The sequence below is a fragment of the Sebastes fasciatus genome, chromosome 20, assembly GCF_043250625.1.
Source record: "Sebastes fasciatus isolate fSebFas1 chromosome 20, fSebFas1.pri, whole genome shotgun sequence".
NCBI lineage: Eukaryota > Metazoa > Chordata > Actinopteri > Perciformes > Sebastidae > Sebastes > Sebastes fasciatus.
This window is the reverse complement of record NC_133814.1, coordinates 22,323,279-22,350,539: the sequence shown is the minus strand read 5'-3', so window position 1 is coordinate 22,350,539 and position 27,261 is coordinate 22,323,279. Positions and strand designations below refer to the sequence as shown.

The following is a 27,261-nucleotide window of genomic DNA, read 5'->3' as shown; positions in this document are numbered from 1 at the left end:
TAAATGACTCCATTGGCATAAAATACATTTCAATTAATTAACTGCAATTTTGATAATGAATGAAGCATCTATAAAGCAAACGTTCACAGATCACAGCTTCTCAGAATGGGAGGATTTGCTGCTTTTCTCGTTTTTATTATCATTTTAAATGGAATATCTTTGGGTTTTAGACTAGATTAGTTGACCAAAAAAAGCTATTTTGAAAACATCACTTTGGGCTACTTCCAACATTTTATAGACTAAATGATTAAACAAATGACGGCCCTACAGAGTATTATGTATATCGCTAGAAATGTGTCATTCGTATTCAGACTAGTGCAGACTGAACTGAGTCACAGAGCAGTACATCTGTCTAACCTTCACGCAGGCAGGTTACACACACTCCCTATATACAAAGGAACACACATATACAGGCCTGCGCCAAGACACACATACACAACACAATTATTCACACAAAGACATGATGTCTGCTGATGGAGCCACTGATGGAGCTACAGCAGACTGTTCATGTAATTGTTTTGTTCACAGCTGTTTGTATCGACGCCTGAGCAATTATGAGGCCTTTTTAAAAGCCGTGGCATGGTGATTTGCTCTCAAGTGGAGAAAAGGCCCAGCGGACGTCAACCATAGAGTCCAGTCAGGGTCAGCTTCAGACAAACACCGCGTCACAGACGGGTTACATATCAGGACGATGTAAATGCCATGATTTTTAGTGCATTCTCCTACAAATATCCAGCAACACGGGTCAATTTTTGCTCCATATATGCATGCAGTCTTTTCAATATAAACTTCTGTCTTCACAGGAAACAACTTGGTTAGGTTTAGGAAAAGATCGTGTTAAAATAATTACGGAAGAGGTGCATCTTAAGTACAGAAGTTACGTGACAAATAAATCAATGTTGACTTCTGGTTTCATAGGAAACAAACAACGGCCTCTTTGGCGAAAGTCAGCTGTTTTTGGACCCACCCGTCCACCCCGACTTCCTCCCTACACGCCCGTTTGTCGCTCTCTTAAGCTACCAAACAGAGAGATCAACATGTAAGAATGATTTCTGTCATTTCTTTCACTCATCAAGTGGCCACAATACAATGAACTTCAGTCTAGAGTAAAATAACTCAACAACTACTGGCCAGATTGCTTGGAAATGTGGTTATTTATGGTCTCCAGATGATCATTTCCAATGATTTTGATGACCCCCTGACCAGGCTAGATCAATTTCTCCTTGACAAACACTTCGGTCTGGAAAAAGACTGATGTTTGCAGATGTTCACGGTCCTCTAAGGATAGATCGTCATCTGACCTTTCCTCCGCCGCTTCCAACAGGCAACAATTCACATTTGTACACAAACAATAATGAAAATCTAACAGACAGATTCCCATGAAACTTATGGGATGCTTTCATGCGCCTTAAAGGCCTGCACCAAATTCGACTGTTATTGGGTCATTAAATGGGAGTTGTCGGTCGTTATAAGCCGTATTCATGTGGGTCTTTTATTCCTTGTGAATCGCGAATGTGAATCAATGATAAAACCTACTAGTAAGTGTAGCAGGCCCCTTGTGGCCCATATCCATGAGGCTGATAACACCCACTTAATGACCTGGCCTGAAGGCTGAAGGGTTACACTTAGCCCAAACTTTTTACGGTAGGTAACTAACGGCTGGATTGCCGTAATATTTACAGTGAATATTCATGTTCCCCAGAGAAGGAACCCATTCTGATGTTGGTGTAATAGCTCTGTATTGAGCAACGTGTTGAACATTGCATGCTTGCAGGATTATGGACTGTAAATCTTTCATAGCATTGAGGAATTCACCAGGATTTCAACCATCGATCGGTAGACCACAGAGAGCGGAGACTTGCAAAGGAGACATTAAACCGATGGATGAAAAAAGGAGGATGAAACCAGAGACTAATTTGTTGTAACTGATCGCACCTCCCGCTGCTTTCTACCCGATGCTCATTATCTCCAACTTAAATTCACTCTTGTTAACAATCCTCTACAGCCCCGAGTCAAAACACAACATCCAACAACAAACCTGAGAAAAATAGCACACATGCCTGAGGCAGGTGAGTCAAATACCAGCGCTCATCCATCTGATATTCTTTCAAATGCATCTCTCCGTTTTCCCATATCACTCTAATTCTTACCCTCTAGGTCACAGTCATTTGGGGACCATAATAGAGCGGAAAACACTGAGATTATTCACCTATTCAGTGCGATAGGCTTTAAAAGCTACAATTGGATTCCTGTAGTCATAATCCTTGACTTTGAATCAAGTTATTGAGGCTTGTATAATGATGCTGACAAGGCTTGGGTTTGGGATTTTGTTCTTTTGTTGGCCTATTTTCAGCGGTGTGCCGTTTGACAGCGGAGTTCAAAAGCGTTCGAGGTGACAGGAAGACAAACCAAGACGAGAAGAAATGTGAGATTGGGCAGTGAGAACACGCTAAAACCTTTTAGATGATAAAAAGTAAGATTAAAAAAATTTAATTAAGGCAAGAGAAGGTAGAATTCTATAATGGCACACTGCATCCATACACACATGCAGGTATATGCACATGCGCAGCAGGGTATAATCACCTCTCCTCCCTAACCCCCACACATTCAAAGACATTTTTTCCAAGTGCACCGTGCGTGTAGTTAAAGCAATTCATCACCACTGTCACAGGCACGACAAGAATTGATTGCAGACCAAGTTTACACTAGTTTATAAAGCGAGTCAGTCAGGAAGCAGAGCAGCTCACCACAGCAGTGGCCAGGTCAGCTCCCAGAGAAGTCCAGCTCAGGACCAGCGTCAGCACTCCGAACACCATCATCCTGCAGGGACACAAAGCAACAGCAAGGTCACAGAGCCACTCAGTACAGTAAGAACTGAATGTAGATTAACTGAAGCCTCAGCAACCAGAACATGACGGCACGGCAGAGCTTGCCATTTATCCAAATGAGGTAAAGTCTGTAATTTCTCCAATTGGAACCACTTTCCAGTAAGTTCTTTCCAATAGTTTGTATTGATCACATATTTAGAAAACTGGGAGAGTACTAAGGGTTGTCATTTAAAGGAGTAGTGTGTAGGATCTGACGGTATCTAGCGGTGAGGTTGCAGATTGCAACCAACTGAGGCCGCGTGCCAAGCAAAAACTACGGTGGCCGACACAAAAGCACAAATAGCAGAGCCAGTGTGTAGAGTGTGTGTGTACGTGGGAAGTGAGTGGTGAAGCAAGAGAGAGAGAGAGCGGCAGAGTCGGGAGCGAGTAAGTAGTTTTCAACTCCGGCCCAAGCAGGAAAAAGTTAAGCCTACTTCTCACTTGACTTATTACCTCAGTAAACATTGTAAACATGAGTTTATGGTCTCAATCGCTAGTTTCAAGTCTTCTTCAATACAGCATGATGTTCATTTAGTAAGTTATGGTTCCATTTAGAGTCAAATAGACCATAAAGCAGGGGATGCTTTAGGGCGGGGCTACCTTGTGATTGACAGGTCGCTACTACGGCGTTGTCCGGTCTGGGAGTTGTCCGTGTTTATGTCTTACAACATTAACCCTTTCACACTGTGTTTTCAGTTCATGAAAGTTAATCATTACCTTTTTGGTCACCAAAAATGTCTTTATTCAGCGTTCGGTTGTACTCAGCTCAACCCTCTTGTGTCACTTCTGGTTGCAAAAAAACAAGATGGCAACGGCCAAAATGCCGAACTCGAGGCTTCAAAACGGCAGTCCACAAACCAATGGGTGACGTCACGGTGACTACTTTCACCTCTTATATACAGTTTATGGATTTATAAGACACTATAAAGCTGAAAAAAGCTCTGTGGAGCCGAGGAAACGAAGAGTTGGCTGATAATAATTCTCTGTGGGTTCATCACCACGAGTGACTCCTTTCACATACTAGTCGTCACATGATCTAATTTTAATAAAAACATATATATCATAGTCGCTTTAAGTTGGTCTTTTCATAAGACAGGAGGAAGAAATAATAACAATTCTGTAATATGTAGAACAAAATCTATAATATATGCAGAAGACAAATGCATTAACAATCAAAACTAAAGCATTAAATTGGACTTTTTCAGATAGTCATCAGCGTCCTACAGCGGGAGTACTGTGACGCAAATGGAGCTATTTTCATACTGGTTTCTGTTATTGAAAGGAAACAGCGTGCGCCCCGAGGACCAGGAGTGGTGATCTCATTGTCCTGTCATCAACAGAAGAAGTCAGAGGTCATGCTTGTTAATGTGGGGGTCTGACTCTGCAGCCTCAACATACACAGCTGCTGCTGCAGCGCCACCGCGACTTCACGTACCGAGGAACGAGCTAACATCCGTTCCGCTGGCCTACATTTGAGTACGGCCCCCCTGGGCGGGTGACTGCTCGCTGCACCCATGAGGACAATAAAATGTGGTTTTGTTTTACAGCGGGCTCCCTCCCTGGTGATCTCATGGTATCCGAGAATGACATCAGAGACATGTGACATTGAAGGGAGAGAGATGAGGAGGTTTGGGTGTTTCTGCATGCAGGGGAGCAGAAGATCAATACATATTGAAAGATGAACTATCAGAGATCAGCTCTCGTTGTGTGAAATAATCCAATAAGCTCCTGTTGATTTGGCACTTTCCAGATATTCCACTTACAGCATGTCACCTGTGTTTGAATATATTTTGGGTATATAAGCTCCCAACACTGAACTTACAAGCCACCACTTGTGTTCTCATTCTTCCTTTATCTTTTTTTTCTTTTTACCATTTCATTCCTCTCTCAGCATTTATTCCCTCCCCCCTCTCTCCCCCTATCTTTTCTCTGCCTCCTGCCTCCCTCTTTATCAGTTTTTCACTCTTGTAGTCTGTCTCCTTCCTCGTCTACGATACCGAGCCCTCTCGAGCCCTCTCGAGCCCTCTCGAGCCCCGACACTTAACAAGGAAGTAGATGGGAAGGAGAGCACAGAGTCCTTATCTTCATTTAAAATCAAGAAGCAGAACAGATGCAGAAGTTGCTAAGCGGTCTCACTGGTTCAGTCTGGTTTACCGCAGTAATGTCTGTGTGTATCTGCATACAGTCACATGGAAAGTATCAGTGAACTGAATGTTTCTGTGCCTTTCTTTTACTAATTTTGTGTGTCTAATACTTGTTCATTTGCATTTGTCTGTGCAGCCCAGTCGTGCAAAAAGGCATATGAATGACACGATAATGCTTGCTTTTTTGGCGTGTCATTTGTACGCCTTGTAGCAGTGGTGTAATATCACAAAGTAATAATACTTCGCTACAGTATTTAAGTATTTTTTGGAAGTATCTGTACATTACTTGAGTTTTTATATTTCTGTAAACTTTCACTTTTACTCCACTACATTTCCTTAATGAAATGTGTACTTTTACTCTAATACATTTCCCCTAACCATCTTTGTTACTATTGCTTTGGTGAATCAGTGGTCCTAGCTTGCAAGTGACATCATTCACGTGATGGGCAAACAAAGTGCAAACAAAGCCGTAGTTAAGCTTCGATTTTCGCTCAAGTCCAGGCAGGTTCCATGTCAGATCAGATCAGGCTACTTGCAACTATGAGGGAAGGAAAAACTGGATTTTGTTCATTAAATCCGTTAAGTTGTGAAAACCTCTTTTGTCTTCAAGTGTAATGTAGCCTCCATTTTTAAGATGGTGTACTTTTAATTTCCATACTTACATACATTCAATATGAGGAAATTACTTTTGATACTCAAGTACAGTAAATATCAGGTACTTTAAGACTTTTACTCAAGTAATATTCTAATAGATGACTTTAACTTCTACTAAAGTCGTTTTCTTGTTAGATATCTGTACTTTTACTCAAATGAGGCTTTCAAGTACTTCATCCACCACTGCGATGTAGTCTGTACTAAATGCATCCACGTAAATATGCTACGCTCAGTGTTAGTGACATAAACTAAAAAGGGAGAGAGCTTGTAGACGCTTGTAATATTCACGCCTCGGCGAGGCTAAACGTGACACTGACACGCTATCCTCTGGTGGACAGGCGGATCTGTCACACGCTTTGGCGTGTTGGTCTGTGCACACATGTCCATCCATCTGTCGGCGGTCCAAAGATAAATCCGTGGTTCACAAGATGACCAATGGGATACGAAAGAAAAGTCTGTTAAACTAAATTCTGTTCATTTTTTCAGATTTTTCTCTAATTCATGCTTTTCTCTTGTGAAATAATTAATATTTTCACCTCATCAGGCTTCCAAAAAATCCTCAAATAAAACAAACTGAGCAGTCTTTGGTTGAACTGGTTTTAAAAATAAGCCAAATATGTTGGGAACCATTGGCGTATGTGTCTGCCAGGCCATGCCAATTTGACAGCTTGTTGTTGCAGGGTGTGTGATGCTGGGCTGCTGGAGCTTCTTTAAACAACTATGACACCGGGTGACCGGGCAAAAAGGGAGAAATGCCCTCTGATCTCCTCCTCAGGGAGCAAGACTGTGTTCAGTGTTGTGCTCTGCTGGTCAAAGGGGATTCACTGAGCTTTACAGAGTGGCAGCAAATCGGGTGTAAAGCTGACGCAGAGCACATCGAGGCAAATGAGCAGGGCAGATGATGCTAGTGTGCACTCACCAAGGATGAGGTCATGTCACTCTGAATTAAATCAGCGTGGGAAGTTTCTTCTTAACACTCAAAAATACAGTTTTTTTTGCTGTAAACTGCAGTCATGGCTCCATACATCATTATACAAACCATCATTATATGATGTGTCAATTAAAACTGAGTGAAATGAAAGAGATGTGACCCTCAAAGCAGAAATGTAGGAGTCACACTGAGATCATGCTGCCAACGCCAATTAGCCATTCGTCATAATAATCACATCATCGTTCTCTCAAGTTCTTATTTTCGCTTCTGCCTTGTGATTGTCATCTCTCATCACTTAGACCGCACCTCATTATATCGTGTTTATGTGTCTTGAACAAATCATAACAACTTTCTCACGAGTTGTGACTTTGTTGTGCAGAATGTCTTAACTATCTAGATAACACTGGGCAGTGTCACATGGACTTTACTGAATAATGAGTGCTCGTCTCCGGAGCTTGTTCGCCTTGTCTCAACAGCACAATTACTGGTTTGCGTGCGTCTGACCATAATATAGTGACTATATTAGGTGTATACTAGAAGTAATTGTATACTTGTGATATCACTCTAGAGCTTTTTGCAACCTCTTCAAAGTTTGAAGAGCTGCATTTTTAATAAATCATAAAACAACCTGCCATGACCTGGATTTGCAGCTACTGTACCGTGGCCCTACCACTCCTGCTGACTCAATGAATATTAAAGAGCTGTGTCATCTCCATACATATGGATTCTGCACTTAGTATACCGTCCTGGAAGGTCATCTATTTTGTATAGAGGCAGAACTACAAAGACCCAAGTACACTTCCCTGTGGCACACCATAAATACATGGGTCTAGTTTGACCTGAAAAGGTTGAGTCCTTCTTTGTAGACAGGACTGACAGCATTTCATTGTAATGCTGTTTAATCAAATGTTTAAAGCTAGGGTTGGTATTCTTGAGAAACTAGCAAGGGTATGCTAGATTTTAAAAATGATCCAACCAAAAACCAAAGCCAACTCTTTTGCCAACTCTTTCCCAAAAGTCCATAAATCTAGAGAGAAAGTTGCCAAGTCGGCAACACTGACAGTCCGTCGCTTCAGGCCTCCCTCCAAAGCCACTCCCCCAAAACTAACATGATGAACGTAAACAACAAACATGGCTATTGTTAGTACTCACAGCTGTCAAGCTAGCAGCTTGTGGAAGACTTGATTTGACGAATATATTGGCTATCGGTGATTGACTGAATACATCTCCGGTTGTTTTTTTTGGGCCGATTTTTTGGGCGATGTAAGTCATTTAATTTTGCTAATTTAATGGTCTGCCTCCGAAGAACGAGAGTCGCTCAACCGCTGCTCAGTGGGCAGAGAGAGATACAGCGGGGAAAACCACTGTATTTAATTTGACCAAACCAGAGTTGGTGATTGTTGGAAAGACTAACAAAGACGGTTTTGGTGAGTTTTATCTTGTTTCTGTCGAGTTTGAAGAGAGTTTCACGATGCTCTGCTGCTAGATCGCCCAGCTGAAACTATGACACACGAGAGAGGACGGACACTTACACCTACACCTGCACGAATATGGCGGCAATCGCTGGTTGCTGGGCTGGCGATGGCCGGTTGGAAGATTTTAACATATCGCCCAACCCTAACAGGAAGGCAGGCTTACTGCAGTCAGTTTTGTCAGAGTAGTTTGGATGTAATGAGAATTTCAACAAATATAACAACAAATGTTTTTGAAGAAGATAACCAACTCTAGCTTTAATCATGTTTGTATGAGAAGAGCAACATCTCTCAATAACCTGGGTCAAACCTTTATTACGTCTCTACCAAAACATATTTTTAATAAATTATATATCAAGTAATTTCTACGAGATAAGGTTGCCTCGGTGGGATTCTGTCTGGAGTAGTTCTTGACTTTTATTTTTTATCTGTTCATTCATCTGGTTTCAAACTAAAATCACATTCTTTCATAAATTGCATTTTATTTATTGAGGAAGCAGATATTTGATCTGAAAGCTCAAACTGCACAGGTGGGAAACTAGTTTCTGAGCTCAGCTGCCATTTCCTGCAGCTTCTATAGTCAATCGGTACTTTGGGCATTTGAGATTACCTGAACTTCCCCAATGAAACTGTTAATTACTTCACACACACAGAGAGCTTCTATCACCATTTGTTCCCCCGGGCAGTAAATTATGTTCTTACTAATGCTGTGATTGTGTTTCATTATGATTTCAGCGCATCCCACTCATTTGCTTTGTTTGTTTTAAATGACAATTCCTCTTGATGTGCGTCCTCGGTCTTGACAGCTCAAATGATTTCTGTCATTAGTTTCTCCTCTCTCTTTATTAAACCTCTGCACGAGGGGCAATCTTGCAAATCCATGACATTAAGCTTTGGAAATAGGCTGACGCTGTATTTACATCATGACATTTTAGGGTTCAGTTCACCCGATAGATGCGCTCAAATTGAAAAATTCAGTAGCAACATGCAGAAGCAAAAGAAATCCAGATAAAAAACTGCTGACAGCGAGGTCTTTGGATGTCTCTGCCTCCCTCACATGTCTAAGCTGTTACTGTGTGTCATGCTAACAGCCAGTTAGACGCACCAGGAAGAGTCGGTAATCTGCTCCCGAAAGCCTTCAACCACTTCCACTCTACTGGAAGAGAGCATGCCTTGGGAGGGCAGACACTTCTTGACACTGACTCATCTTGTGTGTGCAAACGGGGGTGGAGGGGGTGGGAGAGTGAAATGGGGGGGGGGGTTTGTGGTTAGTAGGGCAACTTTAGTGCGGCTCACACCCTTAACTGACTGATCGAGAGAGACAGAGTGACGCTCGGCTGGATGAATGGAGGCCCGGGTGGATTTCATGCCCTGTGAAAAGCTCCTTTAACAGCGGGAAGAAAAAAAAAAGAAAACTCACATTCCAGTAGAGACGGATACACTTAAGCTATAGATGCTGTAAGGGGATTAAATGAAAGCATGTGAATATATAGTGTACATACAGTACTTGTGTGCCATGTCTTTCACTGTAACATGATTTATGATGTGTGGGAGTGTTTTTTAAGCCATAATTCTGTCATCAACATCCTGTTTTCATCCAAATGTCTTTCAGCACTTCCTGCCTCCTCTTCCAAAAAACTCAATAATATATTAATTATATTATTGTTCCCTATCTAAAGGACATTGTGATGTAATAACAAATCCAACAAACACAGGACTTTAAACCAGGAGACAGATGTTTTGTTTTGCAAGTTATGTTAGTGACGTTTATCACGTGTTTTAGTGACGTTTGTGACGTGTTTTTAAGTGATGTTTGTGACGTGTTTTAGTGACGTGTTTTAGTGACGTTTGTGACGTGTTCTTTAGTGACGTTTGTGACGTGTTTTAGAGATGTTTGTGATACGTTTTAGTGATGTTTGTGAAGTGTTTTAGTGACGTTTGTGACGGGTTTTAGTGACGTTTGTGACGTGTTCTTTAGTGACGTTTGTGACGTGTTTTAGAGATGTTTGTGATACGTTTTAGTGATGTTTGTGAAGTGTTTTAGTGACGTTTGTGACGGGTTTTAGTGACGTTTGTGACGTGTTCTTTAGTGACGTTTGTGACGTGTTTTAGAGATGTTTGTGATACGTTTTAGTGATGTTTGTGAAGTGTTTTAGTGACGTTTGTGACGGGTTTTAGTGACGTTTGTGACGTGTTCTTTAGTGACGTTTGTGACGTGTTTTAGTGACGTTTGTGACGTGTTTTAGAGATGTTTGTGATGTGTGTGACGTTTGTGACGTGTTTTTTAGTGACGTGTTTTAGTGACGATTGTGACGTGTTTTAGTGACGATTGTGACGTGTTTTCTGTAATACATTGTTTCTGTACGTATTTTACTTAAGTTATGTACTTATTTCAAGCCCAAACCTAACTAAGTAGTTTTGTTGCCTAAACCTGATGTGTACATTACTATAGTTTTGTTGCGTGGCATAAAAATGTGGAGGGTGTTAATAAGTGTTTTTTATTGTACAGATACACTCTTATTGTAATCTGCGCAGCAGCTGTCTGCACGGCTCCGTCTCAGCTGTGTCTTATGTAACCGCTACCTGAACTGAAGCATTTCTTTACGCTTCAAGTCTATTTTTTCTACACATAATATGCGTGTAAACGTGAGGTTTATGCCCAATAAAACAGCACTGAATAATATATTTATCCACATTTACCGACCGGTGGAGCTGTGTGTGCTGTGATGCGTAGGGCAGGTTTTTTTTGTAATACTCACCCGACCCGTTATGAGAGCCAATACGCACCGCCTGACACACAAAGATATGCGTTAATCAATATCAAACCGCCAACTTTATTCATTATAGTATCACAAATGTCGGGACTGAGTGACGCGGCACTCTGCAAGGGTCTGATAATGCTGCAGGGAGCAGCTCGAAGCACACCTTCACCATCCTCCACATCTTAACAGTGATTTTAACAAAATAGTAGTCTCATGTGTAGGACTGTTTAGTAGAGAAACAATGAAGTCCACATTTCCAAGACATGCGAAAAGCCTAGGATGTGTCCCCATGGCACACAGCATGTCCTCATAATGTCATTTATTCATGTTCCCGTGAGATCGGGTTTATTAAAATATCAATTATCATCGGTAATATTTTCCTCCTGTCATGTTTGGTTATGTTTTAATGCACCCTGCATGCGCTTTTTATTTATTCATCTTGTTTTCTTGTCACTCGTAAAAGGTAAAATCAATAAAATATTAACCTGAGAAAAAAAAGGTCTAAAAATACAAAGCTAAATAATTAACGTGATGCCATGCAAGGGTCCGGAGATACAGCGCGTTGTGCCTGTTATCGAATGTAATTCATGTCTGAAGCCGTTAAAAGCAGGTCAACTGTTAAACTGGAGTAACAATCTCCAGGAAGTTGTATTGTTGATAACATCAAATGGCTTCGCTCCCATCTCTCCACACCTCTCAAATCCAATTTGTCGAGCAAAGCTGTTGACACGGCAACACTCTGAGCGAGTTCAGCCTACCGCTGGCAACGCTGAGAGGTGAATGGTGAGATTCAGCAGGACTCGCAGGCCAGTGTTTGCACAAGGACATGATCCAGCACTTCGCTGCCTCGTTCAACTTCCCCTGAGAAGAGAAGCAACTCCTGCTGCCTCCAGCTCCCTCCATCTACACCAGCTCATACCAATTCATCTCATTCTGTGTTGCCTGTTGGGCTGCAGTTTGCCATGTTATGATTTGAGCACATTTGTATGCTAAATGCAGTACCTGTGAGGGTTTCTGGACAATATTTGTCATTGTTTTGTGTTGTTAATTGATTTCCAGTAATAGATAAATACATAAATTTGCATTAAGCAGCATATTTGCCCACTACCATGTTGATAAGAGTATTAAATACTTGACAAATCTCCCTTTAAGGTACATTTTGAACAGATAAAACATTTGCAATTAATCACGATTTACTATTTGAATGGATTGACAGCCCTAATACCTACATGAAGTAAAGTAAATGTATCGAGGAGTAACTGGAAGAAAATATAAGTTTGGTCTGGTTTAAGCAAAGACAATGCACAATGTAATAGTGTAGTGTTTAAATTGAAGTGAGCATTGTGTTACAGCGTTGTAACATCTGGACAGATGGAATCTGGAGCAGCTGCTGCAGCTCAGATGTGACTAAAACTAAATGAATGTTTCCATGTCGTCTCCCAGTTGATTTACTTAGTCAGCTAATCTCCCAATCCACTCCTCCTCTCACATACATCCTGCCCCCGCCTCTTCACTCTCTGCCTTTTGGAAAATCACACATAAAAGGCATAAAGCGTTGCCTCTTCTTCTTCTTTGTAAACATAAAAAACACATAGCTCCTGCCTGCCTGTGAATAGCTCAGTATTTACAAGGCGTGTTAGACTCACGTGGTGAGCAGCCAGCGAGACTGCTTGGCCAGACCCAGGCAGGCCAGCAGGCAGATGATCAGGTCCAGGATGAGGAGCAGCAGGTAGGTGAGCCACCTGCAGAGACAAACACAGACACAACATCAAACTGGTGCTGGTGAATAACTGGTCTGGCAACATAAGAGGAGTTTTGTTAAAGGGAAATCATGTAACCTGGGCCTTAACGGTGTAGTTGTTGCCATCATTCCTATCAGTAGACTAACAATACCACTGTACTCTAGTTAATTAGTCGTTTGCTAAACCTCTCCTCCACGGTTTAATAAGGTTAGACTAGAGCACTCTTTTGTGCACCAGTCAATCCTAAAATTAAATATGGAACCTCATCACAAATCAAGTGAACGTTGAAGGGTCTTGGATATATTGTCTGTGGTGATTATAATGGTATGTTAAATGTATGTATCCTTGTTTCCTGTCTTCAGTCTTTCTGTCTTTGCTGATGTTGCAAGATGCAAGAAAAATGTCAGACGTGATCTGACAGTAAAGTAATGTCATCATCATCATCGTCAATCATAGCTTAGCAACTGTAACTAGGCACAGCAGGTATGTCAACTGCATATAGGTGCCGCGTCAGAACAAAAATCTTGACGAAAAAATTAAAATTAAGGTGTAATAAACCACAATTTTACGTCATTAAAGTAGTGTGACTTAAAAAAAGGGGAGAGAGTCCCACTTATTTTCACCTCAGCAGACACATGCTGTCATCTGAGGTGTGTTTTGATGCTGGAGGGTATAATCCTGCCGTGAATTGCCCTCCTCAGTGTTCCCATCTGTTGTGTGAGCAGTGGTCAGTCTGCGACCGGACACACAGAAAGCCTGTCCAGATGGTTAATAATGGATGGACTCAGATCCATATGGCTGAATGTTTCATGCTGTGAAACAAACGGGGGGGAAGGGCACTTATATCACCTTTACACACTTTTTATATCTCTATCAGTTTGCATCTTACTCTCTTCGTCTTTTCTTTTTAATCATATCTTTTATTTCCCGCCCATCTGTGTCTCCGTCAGCATCCTTCCCACATCTCCCTCATCACTCCTCCATCCTTCTTTTCTCCTTTTCCTCTCTCCTCTCTTTAATCTCCCTCCTCTTCCGTCTCTTTCTCTTTCAGCCCCCTTTTCTCTCCCTTGCCCCTTCTCTCTCCCTCGCCACCACCTCCTTGATATTTCCTCCTCGTTTCATCTTTCCCCCCCGTCTTGGCAGGGTACCGGCACGAGAAGCTGGGACATCAACACGCACTCGGAGGCTCTCGAGTGACACTGCCATCGTGTTTGTCTGTGTCATCTTAATCCAATTAGAGTCAAACTGAGTACAGCACAGAGACACGGGGAGGACGGGGACGCGGGGGTTACATTTATGAATATGATAGAAAAGTCTTCAAGAAATTGTGTCGGATTGCAAGAAGAAGCAGCGCTAAAATGTGCTAGCGTCAGTTTGAACGGTCAATAATGATAATAGAAATTACATTTTATTCAACCTCCCTCACAGAGAGGTCAGAGGTCATCGTCATCTATTCTACAATACTGGGTTTTATGGGCCGGCTCACCCGGAGCACACACTCACCAAGGGACCCCATTAAGAAGCCCATTTAATCACATCCTGCTTTCCTTTTTTAATTTCCCATACATTTAATTTTACAGTTTACTGATTTGAAACACTTCCTACTGTAATCTGTATGACAGAAGATGTAAAAATCAATTTAGTTTTATATCAACGAGTGAGTTATATAAATTGCAAAATACATTAGATGAGAGTAGATTGGGATTTATTTTGTCAGGGATAGTTGCACTGTGCCACACAACACACTGCAAGGAGCTAAGCCACTGCAAAATGGAAAGAACCCAAATTTGGTGCATTGACATATTAAGGCAGAGAAGCTTTTTTTTGCAAATCTTGTCACGTGTTCTTCTCAGAGTCAGGTTTAATAGAAAGAAGAAGAAGAACAACAACAAGGCTTTCATCCAGGAGACCGCTGTTCCGTGTCCCGCGTGTTAAGTTTCACTTTCACTTTATAAACAGATATTCATGTCAAGTTTCATTTTTACATTACAAACATAAAATTTTTAAGCCAAAACATGTTTATTCCCTAATCATTAGCAATTTTTTTTTGTTTGAATTCACATCGTTAAGCACTGCGACCTTCTGCGACCTTAGAAAGTGATGCCAAGGGATCTAAAAAAGTGTCAGTATGTGACGAGTTGGGATGAGAACGTTATGTAAAATCTTACAAGTATCTTCTTAAAGGACCAGTGTGTAGGACCTTCAGTTGTATTGGTGCCACTAAATACAACCTGCCACTTCAACGTAAAAAAAAACATGAAAGGCCCTCTCTACAGAGCCAGTGTTTGGTTTGTCCGTTCTGGGCTACTGTAGAAACATGACGGGACAACATAGCAGAAGAGCATCAGGCTTTGAAGCAAATTTTACATAGTGGCCAAACAGTGGAATTACAACCTCTGTGTCCGTTACGTGATGCCATTGGGCCCAAAAATACTTTTTCCCATAGACTTACATTACAAGAGACAGCTGTAAATTAGTGTTTTTGAGGAAAATCTACTTTCCAATATGAACACTTGAATCGCCCTTATTTAAATCATTAGGTCCTAAAAGTTGTAAAATGCACTAATAGCCAAATCCAGAGTTATTTGCCTTCCCTCCTCCGACGCTCTGTCCAATTCTCTTTACTCAACCATGTATGGTGGACTCCGTGAAGACGACCCGTTCCCTATGTAGATATGAAGGACTCATTCTAAGCTAACGAAAACACAACGACTCTTAGTTTTAGGTGATTATACACTAATGAAAACATAGTTATGAATATTTTATTCCATTTCTGCCAATAGATCCCCTGAAATGTTACACACTGGCTCTTTAAATATCCGGTTTAAAAGGTGTGTCTCTAACTTACGTTTAAAAGAAATACAGAAGTAGCAGTGCAACTTGTGAAATGTAATGATAGTAAAAAAAAAAAAGTAAATCTAGACTGACAATCTGCAAGAGTAAATATTAAATGTATTAAAAAAGGTGTTGGAGAATCAAAAACCTTAATAGAAAACACATCCCTTAAAGTACCTGAGCACTGCAGAGCCGGAGTGTTTCTATCTGAAAACTCAAAAATGTACTGATGTTGTCAACGTCAGAAACTGAGAGAAAGAAGACTGAATCAGAATAGAAAGTCTTTTTTTTGTTTGTCAGTAAAGTAACAAGACAAACACTGTGAGCAAGAAGGGTAAACCAAATATTGAAGATAGACAGCCAACTCTGACACAACAACACTTTGATGAGTCAAATCAAAAACGTGCAAACACACACACACACACACACATACAGCCCGACCACAGCTATGTGTTGGAGCACGAGGCGGTGATAATGAGTCCATTAGCAGCTTACGGTGTCTGGCTGTCTGCTCTCCGTGTGCCCACTCTATTAGTGCGGAGCTATGTGGGGTATTGAATTATCGGCAGAGGAGAGGAGTCACATTGCAGATCAATGTCTGTGACTGCAGACGGCACAGACATACCAGCCAGCCTACACGACGACCACAACACTGGCAACGGGCCTGTTTCTGCTCTGACATGATAAGAGCTTACTGGTAATGAGACAAGACCTCGGATAGTTCTTAGTTGTTAAGACCGTTTCTATCATTATGGTCTGTCGTGTTGATGCAATGATTGCGGATCATTTCACTGGATCCTTCTAGTTCAAACAGAACCATGTCTGCAAGAGACTTCCCATGCACGTAATGGGATGACACTCACATGCAACCACCTTGTTTCATCCCATCCACTGAACATCACGTGATATATTCAGGTCATAAAGTATGTAACTACCCACACATGAATTATCTACTCAACTGCATGTTCCACTGACAAGTTGCTCAGTGATCGCAGCCATGAAAGAGACATGATATTATTAAGCTTAAGTGTACCTTGCATCTCTAAGAAAGAAATATATCTGTATAGTATGTTTTACTTTAATATGTAGTATTTATATATGATCATAAAAATGTGATACGTCATGCCTTGTTGATCCGCATCCATCTTCCCTCGCGCTTATGCTGTGTTCACACCAAACGCCAAATTCTCGCCATGCATTATGCGCACAGGTTTGACCACAGTATCATTTGATTTTATTATAGATGCACCTGAGAGGAGGATCATCAACCATGGTCAAAATAACCACTATTGCTGCTTTGTACCTGGTGTAGAGGTCCTACATAACAAACCAAACACCGTCATGTCTGGGTTCATAAATATTCACTGTATCTAGCAAGTCACACATCGGCTTAATTGTTCTGGTTTACTACTGCTGTATGAACCTAAAATAAACTGATTTTGCTGTGATTTAATTGCAATAAATGGATCAAAAGTAAGCCAAAATAACTACAACTTGATTCCGATTTGTAAAAAGTCTGAATTCATGCTTTGTCAGGTCTGTTCGCAAGACGCCAAGCAAACAACTATTAAAATGCTTTTTTTCTGAATGGAGTTTGGATCAATTAGGGCTTTGCTTTGCTAACATTGTAGCTGCTTCATCAACACTCAAAATAACGTCATGTGGGTATAAATACGGCAGTAAAGTTATTATTTATATACATACATTTTACACACAGAGTTTTGTCCGGTCTTTGTACAGATATGAGGTACTCACATAGACCTAGAGACTGGGTTGTGTCTAGAAGGAAGCCCAAAAATCGTGCAAAAACTCTTGCAAGGCTGGCTGCCCGATGACCTATCCTAACCTTAACTATTCAAGGTCAATGCCTAACCTTAACCATCTCACGAGAGTTTGACAACTTGTGGGTTACCTTCTCGACATCACCCAATGACTGCTACAATATTTTTTCATCCATTTCTGATTCAACAACGTCACGACTCCACGACGTCACGACGTCAGGATGTCAGGATGTCAGGATGTCAGTGACGACGGGAGAATCTCAACGCTGACAGGCTTTCTTGACACAGCGTCACACGAGTGACGTGAATTTTGCGTATATTTGCGTCTAATCACGTGTTTGCATTGACTTTATATGTAATCACACCATCTGAAAAATGTGTTTTGTGTTTTGTGTTTGGTACGAACACCCCATGAGGGCACGGTCACACATGCACAAAATTCACATCTTCAACTTTGGTGAACTTTGACCCGCAGAGTCGCAGCCTCCACCAATAGCAAAGAGGTGTGTGTGGTTGACCCCACTTGACACCGCCAACATTCAGCACAAATATCATCTCATTCATGCATGTGTGACCGCACCTTTAGACGTCTTCTCTCAAACAAACTAGTGTATGAAGATGCAACTTCTTTCCAAGATATAAAGAGACTATATTTATGAAACCTTTCTCTCCTGATTTACATTTAGAAATGCATGTGTGAACTCCCACAAAATCCTGGATGCCCTTGAAAACATCCATGGCAGCAGTAAACAACATTTCGTCCTCTCAGCTCTGGATGTGTTCCATTTTTGGCAGGTTTCCTCCTCAGAAACCTGCACATCTGTAGCATCACTGGCATAGTGAGTGCACACAGCTCCTGCCCCCCCCCCCTGCGCCGTACAAGCCCGACACATGTATCTCGCTGCTCCTCACCTGTAGTACTCTACGTTTGCCGTTTGATCAGCGATGGATGCCAGGTCCACTTTAGCCTGCTCCCAGTCGGGCAGCCCCAGCAGCTGTTTGATCACGTTGTCCGCCATCTGCTGCATGAACTGCAGGGTCTGCACGTAGTCACCCCGCGTGGAGAAGATCTCGTCCAGCCTGGCGAGGTGCTGGTGCAGGCCGCTCTTCATGCTGCCCATGGTGCCCGTCACCTGGAGGGAGGAAAAGGAGAGGAAGGGGGGAGGTGAGATGAATGGTACAACAGCACTACCGCTGGGAGTGGAATATCAAGCATGAAAGCTAATGAACTGAACCATTCATGAGGCTTAATGTACGCATTAATAAGTAGCAAGTAATTGATGATTGAGCAGAACCGTACGGCAGAATAACATGCCAGTTTGAGGAGATAACACTGTTTTTATATCCTCCACGTTGCTACTAAAATATTACTACTAAAGTATTGACAGACTTTTCTCAGCACAGCTCATGTGTGGGTGACTTTGGTCACTTTTTCTGCCTGAGAAAGTTTCCCAGAAAAAAAAAGCCAAAGGTGAGATTAGCCTAAACATGAGGCTGGTGTGTGCAGCGGAGCGGAGAGAGAGCGGGAGGGGGGGGACAGCGTGGGAGAGCTGGAATACTGAGTGTGGTTGTCGGTGAAGAGGTCCATTTTGAGTAAACAGTTCAGCTTGGAAAACAGCCAAAACTAGAGAGCCCAGAGGTGAAACAGTGGGTTTGCTGCTGCAGATTTGTATTCCATGACTGCTGTTGTTTGTCAGAGATTTTTATGAGATTGGTACCTCACTAATGATAGATTGTTTACCAATTTAAGCCATGTGATCATAGCAACTAATCCATTCCCTAAGGGAGAAGTGTGATCTTCTAAGACAAACAATACAGACTTTATTTATACCCATGTGATTTTTACCTTGGCGGCCAAATAAAGCCAGATTATCTGTGAGGAGTGAACATCTCCTGTACAGACGGGCTCTACCCATTTCCTTGGCTTTAATTACTCTGTACTTTGCTTGAAGGGAGAAGTTGTTTACAGGGGAATGGCATTCACAGAGACATCCTGCTATTTGATAATTAAAAAGGGTAATAAATGCTTCCATTCAGCTCAGGGTACTTGGCATTCACGGGAGAGAAAACTCATATTGTCGCTGTGTTTGTCAGGCACGGGGGTTTGTTGGAGCCGAGGCGAGGAGGGGAGAGGAGAGGTTGGGTGGAAGTAATTAGTTGGGTTTGCATTCTGCGTGCGACACACACTCGATGGCTGCAAACAAGACGGAGAGTCTGCAGCCACGCTAGCGGCTCTGTGAGGCGCATTTCCACCAGATCTGGTGACGGAGGGCGTCTCAACGCTTTCCATTTGTTTCCTATGGAAAGCAGGAGAAGCAGTCGCCCAGTGCATGTTGGGAGTGTTGCGGCGAGTTGGAGAGGGTCTGTATTTGCATTAAGTTGAAAAATCTCAACTTTATGCAAATGAGCCCGTCCAACGCGACGCGTCCGGCTAGCGAAACTTGGACCAACCTGTCAAACCAGGCGATCTGGTTCTAAAATGAAACGAGATTCAGCAGCGGCATCGCCTATTTCATTCAAATCTCGATGGATTGTTTAGACGGAATAACATGTGCTGTACATACGTACCCAATAACACTGCGCCTGAAGGTTTGTTTACCATGGCTATGAACAGACTTAAAGACCTCAGACAGGAAGTAAGAGATGTTGCTGGAAGTGATAAGTATGCATGGGATTGGACCCCATCTGTTGGGAAGTGTAAAAATATGTTTTGTTTATCATAAAACTGTGGTGGGTCTACCTAGACTAGAGGTAATTACACTGGATTAGTCATAGAAAATGTGTGAGTTTTCCTTGTGTATCAAGCAGCAAAAAAGTTGTAGCATGAAAGTGTTCATTGCAATGTCGATGCTGAAACGATATATCATGCAGCCCTAGTTATAATCACATAAAGATCTGTAGCTTTGATACTTAAAATGACAAAAAAAAGGAACCATACAGTGAAGCAGCCACTGGGATCACATCCACAGGCCTGTGGTGCTGCATAGTTTGTTATATGATCACTCGTTGAAATCACTTCCTCCTCAGACTGAGCAGATGAAATCGCAGATGAGAAATGAAGGCGTGTATCTGATCATTGCCTCCTGTGTGAGAGAATCTTATCTAAAACGCCCGGGGAGACAGCCAATCCAGCTAATCGCTCCTTCGCCTTGGTGCTGATCCTCCACCGTGTAAGTGATCCGCACCGATCAGGGAGATATGACTCCCAGTCCCAGTCATCTCCAGTCTTTATCTCAGTCTGATGTTAAGGAGAAGCATTCTCCTCCTCACATCTCTCAAAACAAACAATTTGCAGCGGAGCGCGTTTAGTGCAAAAGCTATTTAACTTTGGGATGATCATTACGACACGCCGGAGGGTAAACAACCAACAAAAAAACACAAGAAATCACGATAAATTACGTATGATGAGTGGCCTTGGGCTGAAAAAAAAGACTAAGTGCTGTCAAATATCAAATGTAGATTCTAGCTTGAAAAAGGGAATAAAATATAGATCAACAAGTATTATTTAAAGGTTCTCGAGTCTACAGTTATTTTGAAGACCCTTAAACATAAAAAAACATAGTTATGAATATTATATTCCATTTCTTCCAATAGATCCCCCTAAATACTACACACTGGACCTTCAATATAGCAAGATCAGGATTGAAACTAGTCCTTTGTGACGTTATCTGTGTTTGTGTGTCTTGTCTGCAACCTGACAATATTTCCTCTCAGGCTCTCCAGACTATAAATGCCACTTCCTTCTCTAGAATTGGATCTTTATCTTTAAGCCTGTCGGGGCTGGTTGCTCGGCCTTGAAGGAAGCGATGCTTCAGAGCATGAAACAGAGAGAGGCTGTAAAAGAACAGTTTTTAATTTTTCTATAGTTTTATGGAAGACCGGTGCCAGATTACGACTGAGCAAGCATCCAAGAATCACTTATTCTTTACTCGTCCTGTAATCGCCTGATAAATGAGGACCAATGAGCGTATTTGTTGGAGTAAAACAAAGGTTAAGATATAGGATTAAGGCTTTTTTTCCTGCTCTAACTGGCTGTGTCTGCTTGATAGTGGAGAGACTTTCCTTCAATTAAAATTGAATGTGGGAGCTAGAGCGTGAAATGGAACATGGGTCTGAACTCCGAAGTGCCTCTGCAGCTCGGTCAGTGCAAAAGATAGAGACCATCTTCACCGCTGGGTAACGAAGCTCTGCAGAACATCTCTTTAAAAATATATTCCTTCCTCTACCTCCTTTCCTCTCAGAGTCCTGATGACCACAGAGCTTTTAAGACTTTAACACTGAGCGGGCATTAAATCAAACCGATGGCCCACGCAGCAGAGATTGTTAGACCAAAGGAAGGAGGTGGGATCGTCACGCTAAAAATGGGTTTGCTGTGAGAGCTGTGACACACAACCATGTGAGAGCAGCTCCAACAACTCTATTTCATCTCTAGTTCTGAAGAGAGCGAGAGTTCACTCAGAGGTGAAAGTGGTTTAGCTGCAGAGATGACCTCTGGCTCAGCGTCAGTACTTTTCCTTCAGCTGTACGTCAGAGTGAGGATATCAGTCCATCAATCATATCTCAACTGGATCACACCAGCCAGTGAGCACTAAAACACACATCCAGATGTCAAAGCAACCTGTTCTCACTTCTAACTTGATCAACGCTTGGTCAGAGCCCCTCGTCGTCTGATACCGACGCACCGAGGCACTATTTAGCATCTGTATGACACAAACCAGGCTTTCAACTAAACGACTTTACACACCGGGGGAGTGACGAATAAACGCCTGCAAATATTATATGTCTTGGGCTTTTATTGTGAAAGGTAAGAATGGAAGGAGTGGATCTGGTCTGCGCTGCTTTTGTCAAGGTTGAAAGGACTAATAAAGTGTGCCTTTTTGGTTCAGACTGCATAGCCTTTGTGTTGTTGTTTTATAAATATAGGCGCCACTGAACCCGTTCTGCACAACGTGATTGGTTGATGCCAGCTTTCGCTGTGCGAAAGCTCAGAAAAAGTGCAATGTTTTTTTGTTGCGTAATATTCACGTGTGTTTTCATGACACAAACAACAGTTTGGAAAATATACTAATGTTCGAATAAATCGAATGAAAAAAATGCCCCCAGTGTGTAAAGGCCTTACCTCCAATGTAAACACACCCATGTCATTATTAGACGGTCAGAGCAACTGACGTAGTATAAAGAGTGAAAAAGTACACTTAGTGAGGAGGTCGGGGTGGTTGGATGGGTCAAACAAACACATGACTTTCACCCAGGAGTCCGCTGTTTGTGTCCCGTGTGAAACCAAATCAATGTTGACGTATTTTACTTTAGTTTTGTTACATAACTTACTCACTTAACTTACTCCTGTTACGTAACAAAAACTTATTTTATGTAACAAAAGTACTTGTTTTTATTTTCAAATCAATCACAATCTTTTCCTAAACCTAAGCAGGTAGTTTTGCTGCGTAAGTAAATCTAAAAACGAAGTAAACCTGTGTTTAGATCTGCAACGATTAATCGATTAGCTGTCAAACTATTAAATTAATATTAATATAACTATTTTGATAATCACTTAATCAGTTTGAGTAATTATTTAAGAAAAAAAAAGTTAAATTCTCTGATTCCAGCTTCTTAAATGTGAATATTTTCTGGTTTCTTTCCTCCTCTATGACAGTAAACTGAATATCTTTGAGTTGTGGACAAAACAAGACATTTGAGGACGTCATCTTGAGCTTTGAGAAACACTGATCGTCCTTTTTCACCATTTTCTGACATTTTATAAACCAAACAACTAATCGATTAACCAAGAAAATAATCAACAGATTAATCAACAATGAAAATAATCGTTAGTTGCAGCCCTTAATTGGACTTTTAAGCTATTTTGAAAAGACACTATGCAAGAACGAGCAGAAACTGTACATATCCTGTGAACACAGAAGTTTATTTTGACAAGAAACTATGCATATAATGAGTTGAAACTAACACGCCGCCCCCGACACGTCCAAAACTGACGCTAGAGGGGTACCTAGAGCGTCATAGTTTGAAGCGTAGGACCGCTGACCGAGCGTCGGTATTTGACTAGTTGGGAGTGAGTGTCGGTAAAAGAGGTCTTTAGATTTGCACCCGGCGATGGCAGCTGTTTGATGAGTACTTTCTATTTCCTAAACAACTGGGGGAAAGATTGCATCTCTTCTACTGGATTTTAAGAATCACCCAAACTACAACACCCTGTGAGTCAGAAGAGAGATGATGATGCTCCGGCCTGCTCTCTGTATTATAGACAAAGGCCTGATCATGAACAATACATCCAGCTCTAGTGTTGCAGTGGTGATATCAACGGGAGAAATATGACGCTGGGCTGTTGTAAGTAACTACAGCTGGACTCCAGTTAACCTCTTGCATTGACCATAAATCTGATTTTACTGCACTGATCTTGTTGCTCTCATCCCTCATGAACAAAACACCAAGACCCCGAGATAATTGAACCTCCTTAGAGGAGAGACATTTCTCAGAAAATCTAGTTTCTTTCTGGACGAAACCCAGAGTCAGACTGCGAGCATGCACGTACACAGACACACACAGTATGTCGGCTCAGTGGTTAGAACTGTCGCCTCACAGCAAGAAGGTGCGGACTCCACCTGGACCGAGTCTGTCTGGAGTTCTCCCCGTTTTTGTGCAGGTTTCCTCCCACACAAAAGAGAAGCAGGTTAAAACAGGTTATTTTTCGTATATCTTGCACACTGAGTCCAAAGCATTTTATTATTCTATTCGTTGTGAAAATTTGTAATGAGACAAAATTGGATTAATTACGTGGGTGTGATGGGTAGCACTAGTCCCAAAGAGGCTAATGACTGAATGACATTAGCGAGAAACTATTGTTTAGCTGCCTAGAACACAATCACTACTGTCTGATCTTTTGTACATCCTTTGTTTTGCGACCATCCCCGATTCCAAGCTGTTCACCTGCCGCAATCTCTCTTTAAATTATGCATCTCTGTATTCTTTTATGTCTTTATCGTAACATGCGTTTGTGCTGGGAGACAAAGTGTGTTTTGGATGATAACGTTTGCAACGGACGGTGGCTCTGAGTGGTCAAACAACCCTCTTTTGATCTTTGACCAATGCGAAGAAACGCAGAAAATCAAACCTGTTTGGAAAATTTAAATGACGGACGAAGGTTTTGGAGTCGCCTTGTAAACGTGACACAATGTGAGGTCGTATTTATTTTTAAATATGAGACAATGAATATTGGGAACATTTATCACAACATTCATTATCTTTCTCCTAGGGCTGTCAAAGTTAACGCAATAATAATGCATATTCCTTTAATGCATTAACGCATCTTGCGATTTTTTAGGTTGTAGCGGACTCAATTTTAAAGCTATAGTGAAGATACTGAATAATATGAAACTAGAAAACCTAAGGAATCGATTGGTACCAACCATGTCATACTAGCTTGTCTAAAAGGAGGCTAAATAACGCTCCAAATTTGCGTTCAATTTTGGCAAAGAAAAACTGTCATGGCCATTTTCAAAGGGGTCCCTTGACCTCTGACCTCAAGATATGTGAATGAAAATTGGTACGAGTCTCCCCTTTACAGACATGCCCACCTTATGATAATCACAGTCATGATAGCACACTGACAGCTGTTGTTGCCTGTTGGGCTGCAGTTTGCCATGTTATGATTTGAGCATATTTGTTATGCTAAATGCAGTACCTGTGAGGGTTTCTGGACAATAGTTGTCATTGTTTTGTGTTGTTAACTGATTTCCAATAATAAATATATACATACATTTGCATAAAGCAGCATATTTGTCCACCCCATGTTGATAAGAGTATTAAATACTTGACAAATCTCCCTTTAAGGTACATTTTTAACAGAATAAAAATGTGTGATTAATTTGCGATTAATCACGATTAAATACTTAAATCGATTGACAGCCCTACTTTCTCCCCAAAAAGACAAAAATCATTCAGTTCAGTTTTTCAATTCATAATCATTCCTTCACATAATGAATACCGTATTATTTTGTATTATTACAAAAATCATATTATGAGAAAGCTGTGGAAAAATGCATGATGGTAATTATGTAGCGGGCCAACTTCCAAACCGTGTTTGAGCTCCAGCCAAATGCTCAGTGACTGACCCAGACGTCGACCCGCTCCATCGGCTGCCAAAACCCTCTCACAACACCCATCTCCAAACAATAGAGTTATTATTAGTGCGGCTAAACACTTCAAATGTCACATCAGTCCCATTACAGCACCATTAAAGCATCCCGGCTGGCCAGTTTCCACATTTTAACAGCCCTGATGATGATTTTTCTTTTTGCATTTGAACGTAATGTCTCTGAATTGCACCTCTCTTTGTATGCGAGTGTTTTGTTTAATTGACATTCTCACTAAAGAGAGTTTCCCGTGTGCATAAACACATCATATGCATATATTCCAGACCGTAACTAATCAACCTCTCAACAGTAGCCCAGAAAAAAAAGCATCAAGTGATAATGAGTCTAACTTCCTTCCTTTTCCTCTCTTATAGATTCGGTCTTTAGAAGCAAAGTCGCTTCTAAACTCTCTTGGAGTCGGGCTAAAAGGCGTTTTGTGTGGGCCAAAAGGGCAGCGAGGCCGTCATTGTCAATGATTTCAATGCAGATTTCAATCAGGACTCTGCCAATCAGACAGGCGAGTCGCGCTCCTTGTTCTTCCCCATCAAACGTCTTTGTCTCGCGGGCTCATGGTTGATTAGGTGGGGGGAGACTGAGAACTGTGTGTGGCACACTGGGCTCTTTGTCCCTACTCAAGAACTAGACTCCTTAACAGTCTATAGCTGCGTGCAATGAACTTACTCATGCACACACACACACATACACACAGAGAGAGGCGAGCACACTCATGCGCGTAAGCTGCTAAAATAAAGGCCACCATGTCCAATTATGTGTTTGCACGAGTTCACACGTCCCAGAGGGACCACACCAACAAGCTTTCAGATGAGCTATATGTTAATGATCCGTCTCCTCTTGCTAACACGGCTTTGAGAAATGAACGTGGATAAGTGCTTTACAAGAATAACAGCAGTTCATACAAGAGACAAAGAGACGTATCTATCACTCTGTGTGTTCAGGTAATACGAGCGATTAAGTGGAGTAAATCAAGAAGGCGAGCTTGTTTACGGGTTACGTTCGCTGGTTAATGCGTCACATGAGAGCTAATCCCGACTGACTGATCTACAGCAGCTCCACTGATCTTCAGCAATCACAGACTTCTCACAGTTTAAATAAATTATGTATAAAGTGCATCAATCAGAGCCAGACAGCCCAGAACTGCTCTCCATTAAAATCGGAGGTTGTGGTCCCTCGCCATCAGCGTATAAGAAGAAGAAGTCGTACGGTGGAGCTGTGGGCCTCTCAGCAACGTGTTTATTACCGAGGCCGCGTTGAGTCACCGCACTAAGTGGTTCACATACCACCACATTAATCTCCATTAACACAGATGGAGACTTAATCCCTACTGTTCGACAGCAAGTCACTCAGGGTCTCCGCCCCCGCGCCGACAACGCCGACACGGGACCAACGCTGGTCGCACACACACACACACCGCCGAGGAGCGGACACACAGCTGATGTGCACCAGCACGACATCAGACTGGTATGTTGTTTGACACAGTCTCAAATCAAGTCTGAAGTTAAACTTTACAAGTCTCAAGTAAAGTCTCAAGTCAATCTATACAGTCTCAAGTCAGTATGTACAAGTCTCAAATTAATCATTACAAGTGTCAAACTAATCTTTCAAATCTTCAATTCATATTTAAAAGTCTCAAATCAATCTGTTCAAGTCAAGTCTCAAGTCAAGTCTCGAGCCAATTTGTACTTGTATCAAGTCGAGTATCAGGTCAAACTGTACAAGTCTCAAGGCAAAGTCTCGAGTCAATCTGCAAAGGTCTCAGTTCACTCAAGAGAAGACTCACGTCTTAAGTCTTGTCAAAGGAAATCTCAAGTCTTTCAGGTCCACGTTCACTCTTAAAATGACACAACATTTGAATATCTCACAACTGTGTTGATAATGTTTTTGTAAATCAAGTCCAAGTTGACTCTC

The 27,261-nt window shown here is 41.7% G+C and overlaps 1 protein-coding gene across 2 annotated transcripts in view; it reads right to left on the bottom strand.

The window, feature by feature from the left end:
* Positions 1-27,261, bottom strand: part of ttyh2 (tweety family member 2) — a 70,859-nt gene that overhangs the window by 11,947 nt on the left and 31,651 nt on the right. For both annotated transcript variants that reach the window (XM_074619722.1, XM_074619723.1), the window contains exons 4-6: positions 18,101-18,321; positions 12,477-12,572; positions 2,748-2,820 (exon numbers count right to left, since the gene is read on the bottom strand). In XM_074619722.1, the coding sequence (XP_074475823.1) occupies positions 2,748-2,820; positions 12,477-12,572; positions 18,101-18,321 (390 nt within the window). The remainder of the gene's footprint in view (positions 1-2,747; positions 2,821-12,476; positions 12,573-18,100; positions 18,322-27,261) is intronic.